At 40.2% G+C, this 10,444-nt stretch overlaps 1 protein-coding gene across 1 annotated transcript; it reads right to left on the bottom strand.

Moving 5' to 3' along the window:
• On the bottom strand, positions 8,077 to 8,607 carry LOC109238112. Its single transcript, XM_019404545.1, has one exon. The coding sequence runs from the start codon at positions 8,605 to 8,607 to the stop codon at positions 8,077 to 8,079; it is 531 nt and encodes a 176-aa protein (XP_019260090.1).

Genomic DNA, 10,444 nt, shown 5'->3' with positions numbered 1-10,444 from the left:
TATTTCATTAATAAAAATGCTTTTTGGTTTTTTCTATTACAAAGACTCAGAAGTACTGATGACTAAAAAAGGAAACATATAGACTCAAAACAAAACAACAAACATACTCGACATGGATGAAAGGACAAACACACTCAAGAAAAAAAGTAAAATACAGACTCAAAAGCTGAAAAATCAAGAATACATAAGGGCCTCAAATGCTATTATAGGGGCCCGCGGGACATCAGTCGGTCTCGACACGGGCCTGCGTACAATCTCTTCCTGGAGGAACTCTAGATCGGCCATCAACTGGCGAGTGAAGGACAACACTGAAGCAAAAATTATAGATCTGGTCATACCCTCACATTCATGGCATTTCATTGCAGCGCAATCGACTATTTCTTTAATTTTCATTCTAATGGCACCCTTTTCATGGAGCAAGCATCCAATTTGCTGTGCACGGGCTTCTAGCACCTGCATGGCTGTATTGTTTTGGTCTTGCAACTTCTGCACGCTCTCTTCCAATTGGTAAATCAATGCATAACAATGTTCTCTTTCTATTTTAAAGTCCTTTGTCTGCTGAACCATTTTATTTTTGAGGGTGGCCAGCTTTTTCCTTAAAATCGTGACTTCTCTGTCATATATTTGTTTTAATTGGTGGGCTGACCTTGGCTATTCTTCTGCACCTTTCGCCAACTTTGCTCGAGCTTTTGCCAAGTCTTCCTCGGCTTTTGTCAGATTGGCCGCATAATCATGTACTTTTCACCTCAAATTGCCTATGATATTTTGCCCCTCTCACTTCTCACTGGCGTTTCAGCGGCTATTTTCATTTTCCGGATCTGAGCTCGGAGGGCTTCGTTTTCCCGGGCCAATTGTTTTTTTCTCCTTCATCCTCAGAGTTTTTAAAACCACTATCAAATTTGATGGTTCTGACTTGATCCTCTAGTTTGCTTATGGTGGCCTGGTATTCCTTCTCTTTGGCTAACCAGACTCAATGTTCTTGTGCCCCGTTAGTGAATTATTGGACATGGGGCCTTTTGGCGTGCTGTTCTGGCTCCTGATCGACCCGACCTCTCTTGCCATTCCATTCCGTGTAATTTTACTCTACCTCACGAGAGGATAAATCCCGCACTTGAGTTTGTAGTTCCAGAAAACTACATTAGTGCCAAACCTGGCGAACCATTTCTTCTGGGAATGCAGCCCCTGGGCGTAGCTCAATAACATGTGCACTCAAATCTTTGTCGTGAGGGACTGTTTGATACCTTCCTAATTGGCGTAGAACCCGATGCGGAGCATATGGCTTAATACTCCGAAGACCCATCAATAAGAGAAAGCATACTTCGGCGGACATGTAGATAACCTCATTAACCGGGAGCCAACTGAAAGTCCACTCAATTTGCTTTGCGGTCAAAGAACCCAGATATGTGAACCATACTTGAGTACCCTCCGGCAAATCATAGTTGTTTACCCTGTTTCCCTACTCTTCAATGAAATTAAGTCCTGCTAAATCCATAGTTCAGGTACCTTGGGCGACGAAAGAGATGTTCCACCAGCCACATTTGCAAAAACAGGTTACAACCCTCAAAGAACTTTGCACCAGCTCTACAAGCAATTAAGGCTCGATAGATTTTCGCGAGAATCATCAGTATAGGAGTACCGTTGGCCTTCTTGACCATAAAGTCAGCCATTCCTGCCAGTCCCAATGTTACGTGTCTATCACTCTTCGGGCATATCAGAGTGCCTAAGAATGTGACTACGAAGGCTAAACCCCTGCGCGCGTCCCACTTGTTTTTCTTTCCTTGGTGACTCAAACTAGTGTCTGAAGCCTCAAATCCGTTGGGGTCCCCATACCGGCTATACAAGAAGTGGAAGTACAGCATCCTTCGGCCAAATTTTCATCTTTAACCTGCCGGTTAATGCTTAGAAGGTCCAAAAATTTATGAGGGATCACAGTTCTAGGTGCTATTGGATATTGGTGTTTGAGATTCCCGTCAAACCAACGTAACCTGCCATCTCCTCCAGTGTAGGGGTCAATTCAAAGTCGGAGAAGTGGAAAACATTGTGCGCTGGGTCCCACAACGGTATCGGGGCCTCAATTAGATCAACCCTAGGCTTAATATTTAGAAGAACGGTGAGCCCACCTAAAGCTTTAGTCACGGAATGCTTGCTAACCTCCCCCAGGTCATTCCACCACATTTGGAGTCTTAGAGGAATCTCATCTATGACCTGAAAAGGTACATTCTCAACAGTGCTCATTCTGCACATAAAATAAATCACAGCTACTTTTTGCAAATACGACCCTTCAGCACTTCATAAGGGAAGATTTTAGGGTTGTGCCTGCTAAGTGGCCTAAAATTGGAAAGAGGACCCAAGGTGGCTATTTTTGCAAAAATGGTCTTCTGGCGTCCCGCCGGGACATTTCTGGCTATTTGGACAAAAACGGCATCACCTGACTTTATTTATGACAAAATGACAACATTTCATATTTTTGGTTATTTTTGCAAAAACGGGGCTGAACCCGATGAGGGTTGCCTACATATCTCACATCCGGTGAGAATCAAATCCGCGTAGTTCGCTCAGTTTTGACACAACAGGGAAATATGATTTATTTTGAAATGACTTATCCTTTTTCTTGTTTTTTTCTTTTTTTCAAAAATTCGGTAGTGTTTCGGGATATTTCGAATACCCGAATTTTCAGAAACCGGGTAAATTTATGTCGCTTACCTCATTCTTGCTTTTTCTTGATTTTCTTTCCCTAATCTAGAAGCCAGTCAACACGCAAGCCAAAAAAATAAATGCACAAGTAGCACGTTAAAATGCATAAGGGTGGTCTTTAATTTGGATACACCTGTCCTAGACGGACCCAACCCCTGTGTTGAGTCCCTAATGTCAAATGCACGTGATGAAAACATACATACCTACTAGGGATTCGACATAAGGCTATGTCATTCTAAGTTTAAATCCTGGGGTGTGTTGTTCTAGGCCTGGCTTACCCGAGCAAATAACTCGAGCCGAGGGGGGCAACATACTGGGAATACAGAAGCTTCACCAGCTTTGCAACATGTCCGATCCTCATTCTAAAATTAGGGTTATGACTCTAATAGAAAAGAAGCCACACGAAGCATACGCTTCCTAGAAGATTTAGAAGAATTAGAGAGAAGGAGGGTGTCGTAACAGTTTTATATACAGTTCGAACAATATCAAAGCGGTAAAAAGCGGCATTTAACACATTAGGCTCAAACATGTAATATCAGACAATGTACAAGAAATCCAAGTATAACAGTATTCTAAGCTCGAATTTTGAACCCTGAACCAGAGATTCTGGGTTCGATCCCCAGCAGAGTCGCCAGAGCTGTCACACCTCCTTTTTCCCGAGGGATAGGGAGTTTTTCCAATTAAAGTGACATTATTCAAAATGAGATTATTTATTTAATTAGAGTTTCCACTTGGAATAATTATTATGGTGTCCCAAGTCTCCGGTTTATTTTAAGATCCCAAATCGAGGAAATTGACTCTATTTTTTACGGTCCGCGAACAGAGAACATCGGGTAAGGAATTCTGTATTCCGAAAGAAGGTGTGAGGTACTCCCGAGTTTCGTGATTTTATCACGGTCACTCAACTATTAATTATTGGCCTAATTATCTGATTTATTACATGTTTAAAACCGGTTGTGCATTTTTAACTTTCTAACTACTTTTAATTAATCAATTAACCACATTTAGTATTTATGGAATTTATTTGAACAAGTCACAATGTTGCACACTCGTTGTTTTTTTTGTACATATGCGAATCGCGTCACGTGAAACGCAGCCGTGATTCACAACCTGTTTATTTTTATTATTATTTGAAGTTATGATCGAGTCACGTGAAACGCACACTCTAATTTGAATTATGTATCATGAATATGCCACGGGAACCGTACCCATAGTCACAATGCTTTATTTAAACGCGCCTAAAGCAAACTACAGAACCATGAGAAATACCTAAACAATAGATGAATCTGCTGAAAGCCAAATTAAGGCTAAGAGAAAGTGAAGAAAACCAGCAGAACTCTGAACAGCAGCAATACAGTGAATTTCCTTCAACTCCCAAAGCTATAAAATCCAGATTTTGCAACAAAACAGTCTTGAATCTTCTTTTCTTTTTTAGTCTTTCTGTATCTAGATTGAATTCTTTTTTTTTTGAGTGTTTTCTTTGATAGCAATCCAGAGAAATTAACGTGTGTGTGTGAGGGAGTGTGAGGTCTCTTTTATAGAGTGTAGGAGTGTGCTCTTGTATGAGGGAGAGAGAGAGTGTGAATATTCTGCTAGCTCCCTAAAGATCATGGAATTGGCATCTTTTGTAACTGAATTGGACAACTGTCCATTTTTCAGATATTTTTCCCTTACATTCCAAACCTTTAAACTTTTGAAACTTTAACTTTTTACCCTAAGTTTTAAACAAATTCCCCCATTTTAATGTATTTCCAAATCTTTTATCCTATTTTTAAAACCTTTTAAACAACAAACAAACAGATTCCCTTATTTTCTATTTCTTTTAGACCCCTAAATTTTCAATTACTATACATAACCATACAAAGAGAAGTATACTAATCTTAAACAACACACTAATGCGAAAAAAACCTAGCATTCAACAATTAATTGGTTAAACTTGAAGCAATTGAGCTAATTAACATAATCAGACTAATTAATCATGCAAATAACTAATAAACTAAACAAAGAAACATTAAAACAGTAGCTAATCCTAAATGCAAAAACACTAATTTAAGCTAACAAGAAAATAGACGATTACCCTGAAGAGTGTGGAAATTTGGAACTTCGACTGGTTAGCCGGACTCCGGTGTCTTCGACACGAACTCAAATTTTATTGAGAACAATCGATTAACGTGATTTTCAGTTTGAATCGAACCTTGAAGCTTGTAAAAGCTTGAAAAGGGCAAGACTAGGGTTTCTGGGGGTTTTAGATATGGAATTGGGTTAATTTGGGTGTATTTTGGAGGCTAAAAGTAAGAGATTAGGAGTGAGGGTAAGTTGGGGATTTTGGAGTGAAGATTTGGGGTTGTTTGGTGGTGTTAAGGTGGCGCCGCTGGCGAAGGAACTGGAGGGCTTAGGGGCGGCCAGGGTTTGAAGGGATTGTGGAAGATGAAGAAATGGGATGGATCTTAGGGTATTCGGGGTTGGTTGGGACACTTACATGGGTGGAGTTGGGGAGTTTCGGTCCGTAGGATCAATATCAATGGAGGGCTGGGATTAAGTTGATTGAAACGGCGTCGTTTCAATTTAATGAAGGACTGGACCGATTGGGAGAGTTGGGCTAGGGTGGATTTGGAGAAATATTAGGCTTGAAATCAAAGCTCCGTCCAATTTTAGCTCTAACAGATCTTCCCTCTCCTTTCCTTCTTCATTAGACTTTTTTTGCAAAATTAACCGCCTTTAAATAACACCTAAAATGAATATATTTTTGACAAAATTTAAAATATTGATGCCTATTCCATTTACCATTTAAACTAATTAACTACTAAATAATGCAAGGAAGATGCAAAATAAAAATGACTAATGTATCCTTGTATTTTAATCAAATATCTATGTAATTATGCCTTTAAAACTTTCAAATAGAAACCCAAAAATGGAAAAATGAGAAAAAATATTTTTGATGGTTTTAGAATATTTCCAATGATGCAAATGAATTACTCATATGATAAAAATGCAATTAAACACACAAATAAAATTCCTAAATTTCTACACAACAATTAAAATTATTTTGAATATTTTTAGGAGTAATTTTATATATGGGGCAAAAATTACGTGCGCACAGCTGCCTCTCTTTGCTCGGAAACATGAAGAGTTTTTGGGCAAAGATAAAGTGAGCAATTACGAGCAATTTTTGCCCGCTTGGCTCTCTATGGGAAGCATTTTGAAAAGGTTTGACCAAACCTTGCTTCAGAGGTTGCCTACATATCCTTGGCTATAAAGGAATCATGTCAGTGTAGTTCTGGAAGTTTTGGTATCTGGGAGTATTCAGAAGCTATGATTTCACTGTTGTTGCTGTTGTTACTGCTTACTGAACTCCTTATTACACCAAAATCAAAATGAAAAAGAAAACTAAACAAGCCTATAAATTATGAGTTATAAGATTCCTATCTATACGTCTTCTGAAACTTGATCTTGAGTCTTGGTTGGTTCTTCATGCAGACTCAAATATGAATCTTGATTCTTGCTAGCTACAGGTGCCAGTTCATTCTTCTATGGCTTCTTCGGATCAAAACGGGACATGCAATGCTCGTGAATTCAGTCATGTCTTGAGCAATTCACATCTTTCATCTGCTCTGCATTTTGGATTCACTTCTTTTTTCTTTTCTTTTCTTTATTTTGGATCGAGACTTCTTCTTTTGGTCATATCAAACCCCGTGCCTCAAGATAAAACCTGCTCGGACACCAAAATAAACAAACAAACGAAATTTTTCTGCCCCAATTTTCACTAGGAAAAATATCGTGAGTTATTTGTAACAAAACTCTATACTACTTAGTTATCGAAAGCAATAAAAGGTCGGGATTGGTGTTCCCTGGGAAAACAGAGACTAGGGAGTGAAGACCCTATGTCTAAAATAAAGGCAACTAGGGAGTGGAGACCCTATGTTGAGAAAGAGACTAGAGAGTGGAGACCCTATGTCTAACATAAAATCAACTAGGGAGTGGAGACCCTATGTTGGAAAATGAAGCTAGGGATTGGAGTCCCTATACTACCATAATTATGAACTTTTTTTTAAGAGAATGAGTAAAATGCTGGAACAATTTGGAGAAGACTTTCTTTTTTGGAGTTGGTACTACTGCAGAGCTATTTTAGTCTCTGTGCGGTTTCTTTTTGGTTGCACCTGCTTCTTGCAAGGTTGCTTTTGGATTGCACTTGTTTCCTATTTTTCAGACAAAGAACAATTGTTAGTTTGAAACGGTGGTTGGATTTGCGGCCTTGAGTGTTTTCATCACTTGTTCTTGGCCAACTTATTTGATGATATATTCACTTGCAACTGGTTGTTTCCTGGATACCGATTGCAATTCTGGCCTCGGAGAACCTTTGGCTTTTCTAAACTTTGCCATAATTGTCGGTCACGTGGGACTTAACCTTTTCCAACTTTATTTTGCCTTTGTAGGCCTTTGAATTCTTTCTCCCGATTTTTAATTCATAGCATTGGGGAATCCTTGTCTTTTCAAATCTTGCCAAGATGGTTAGTCGCGTGGGACTCAACCTTTTCAACTTTATTTTTGCCCTTGTAAGCATTTTAATTGGATTTCCTTCTTCCAAGAGTTCTCGATTTTGAAGCATCAGCTGCCATGGCCAGTCGGGGTTGACTTGATGCCCCTGCCGAGGCTGGGTGCCTTTTTTGCGTATTAGCTTGTATCAAACGAGAGCCATGTTAATCAGTCTTACCATCCCTTTTTCATCTTAGTTTACGAACAGAGGTAGACTGAAAGGGATTCAAAGAAAAACAATAATGAAATGGACAATGAATTTATACAAGAGGTATCCCTTTCGGGGAAAGGAGAGAAGGACTTATCTGGAGTACAAGCGGACTTAGATGAACATGATGCCTCTTGGACTGGATGTCTGATCTGTGTAAACTGTCCTACTCTTAGAAATTCATCACGACTTTGCCTCGAAATCGAGAAACCTTGCCTAGGACCGTGTTGATACCAGTGGGTGTGAGGGTTCTCTTTTCGATCAGTGGAGCCCTTTGCGGGTTTTCACCAGCTAACCTCTCTCGTTTCTATTCTCACTGTAGCCTTATAGTGCTCTTTGCGAGTTTTCACTAACAAGACTCTCATTTTTGAATTTCTCTACTCACCATCGCCTTACGGTGCCCGTGATGGTTTTCACCAATAAGACTCTCTCATTTCATTTTTCTATTTCGATTGTATCAGATCCAAGTAACTGTATCCTCCAACTTTTGAACGTTCTTGATTGATTAGAAGGACTTGAAAGGATTTGGGTAATCATGATTTTGGATTGAATTACAACTTTAGAACCATTTGGCGAAACTGCCCATAGCAAACTGCGGCCATCCGCTTTTCATCAATCATAGTCAACTGTTCCAACCTGGTTTAAACCCATTTATCATCCTCGATCTTGGCTTTAACAATGATCCGAAGAGAAGGAATCTCAACTTCTGCATGTATTACGGCTTCAGTGCCATAAAATAATAAGTAGGGAGTGGCCCCAACTGATGTGCGCGCGGTCGTGCGATATCCCAATAATGCAAATGGCAACTTTTCATGCCATTGTGTGGAACCTCGAATCATTTTCCTGAGGATCTTTTTGATATTCTTGTTTGCAGCTTCAACATCGCCATTAGCATTGGGCCGATAAGGGGTATAATTAGGATGCGTAATTTTAAATTGTTCGCATACCTCCCTCATCAAATGGATATTTAAGTTTGCAGCATTTTCTGTAATGATAGTTTTAGGAATACCGAAACTACAAATAATGTTGGAATGCACGAAGTCCACCACTACTTTCTTGGTGATGGCATTGAAAGAGATTGCTTTGACCCACTTTGTGAAATAATCAATGGAAACCAAGATGAATTTGTGCCCATTTGAAGCTTTCGGCTCGTTTGGCCCAATTACATCCATGCCCCAGGCAACAAACGGCCAAGGTGCTTACATGATGTAACTCTGGCGGCGGTGCATGAATCAGGTCAGCGTGTATCTGGCACTGATGGAACTTCCGGACGAAACTGAAATAATCCTTTTCCATGGTCATCCAGTAATAACCCGCCGGACGATTTTATTTGAAAGGACATAACCGTTAATGTGAGGCCCACATACCCCCAAATGCAGTTCGTTCATGATATGTTCAGCTTCTCGGGAGTCTACGCACCTCAAAAGATTCAGATCTGGAGTTCTTTTGTATAGGACTTCTCCACTCAAAAAGAAACTGCTGGTAAGCCTTCTGATAGCTCTCTTTTGATCTCCACTGGCCTGCTCGGGATATTCTTTTGTTTTCAAAAACCTTTTGATATCATGATACCATGGCTGAACATCTGGCTCCATTTTAATTGCATTACAATACCCATGCCTTTATCGAATTAGGATTTCCAATGGGTCAATATGGATATTACCCGGGTACAGCAGCATTGAGGCCAAAGTAGCTAGTGCATCAGCTAGCTCATTGTGGAATCGAGGAATATACCTGAACTCGACGGACTTGAACCATTTGCTGAGATCTTCCACGTGTTGCCTTTATGGAATGAGTTTGATGTCTCGAGTTTCCCATTCAACTTGGGCTTGCCAAATGATTAAATCAGAATCCCCCATGATTAATAATTCCTCTACATCCAGATCGACTGCCATATTCATGCCCATAATGCAGGCTTCATATGCGCCGGTGTTGTTTGTACAGAACAACCAAAGCCAGGCTGTGGCTGGATAATGCTGACCTGTAAGGGAAATCCATATTGCTCCGATCCTGACACCTTTTGCATTTACGGCTCCATCAAAGAACATTTTCCAAGCATTGGTGTTCTCTGGAACTACTTCAACTGAATTTACTTCCTCTTCTGGAAAGTGCTTAGGGGTTGGTATTCATCATCGACCGGGTTCTCATCTAGATGATCCGCCAAGGCTTGGGATTTCATCGGTGTGCGAGTGACATAGACAATGTCAAACTCGGTGAGCAGGATCTGCCATTTTTCTAACCTTATAGTGGGCATTGGCTTCTGCAATATGTACTTCAAAGGATCCATCTTGGTTATAAGATATGTTGTGTAAGCCAGCAGATAATGTCTGAGCTTCTGGGCGAACCAAGTTAGGGCGCAACAAATTCTTTCTAACAAAGTGTATTTAGCTTGATAACTGGTGAACTTCTTGCTCAGATAATATATGGCTTGCTCTCTCTTCCCAGTCACATCATGTTTCCCCAGGACACAACCGAAAGAATTTTCCAAGACTGTCAGTTACAAAAATAAAGGTCTTCCTGGATCGAGTGGAACCAACACCGGCGGATTTGACAGATATTGTTTGATTTTATCAAAAGCTTCTTGACACTCATCTGTCCATCTGATTGCCACGTCTTTCTTTAACAGCTTAAATATGGGCTCACATGTGGTAGTAAGCTGAGCAATGAATCTGCTGATGTAATTCAATCTTCCTAGCAGACTTATGACCTCTTTCTTGCTCTTCAGAGGTGGCAAATCCCGAATAGACTTTATCTTTGTTGGATCTAACTCGATACCCCTTAGACTGACCATAAACCCCAGAAGTTTTCCAGACGGAACTTCAAATGCACATTTAGCTGGGTGCAATTTCAAGTCATTCCTGCGAAAACGCTCAAAGAACTTCTTCAGATCTCACACATGGTCTTCTTGCGTTCTGAATTTAATGATCACATCATCCACATACACCTCAATTTCTTGGTGCATCATGTCATGGAAGATAGCAGTCATTGCTCTCATGTAGGTTGCCCCGGGAT

Source organism: Nicotiana attenuata, chromosome 1 (assembly GCF_001879085.1).
Source record: "Nicotiana attenuata strain UT chromosome 1, NIATTr2, whole genome shotgun sequence".
NCBI lineage: Eukaryota > Viridiplantae > Streptophyta > Magnoliopsida > Solanales > Solanaceae > Nicotiana > Nicotiana attenuata.
This window is presented reverse-complemented; position numbering and strand designations above follow the sequence as displayed.

What these genes read in the sequence shown, in the direction of transcription:
- LOC109238112 (XM_019404545.1), bottom strand. Translation starts at nt 8,607, where the DNA reads ATGGATGTAATTGGGCCAAACGAGCCGAAAGCTTCAAATGGGCACAAA.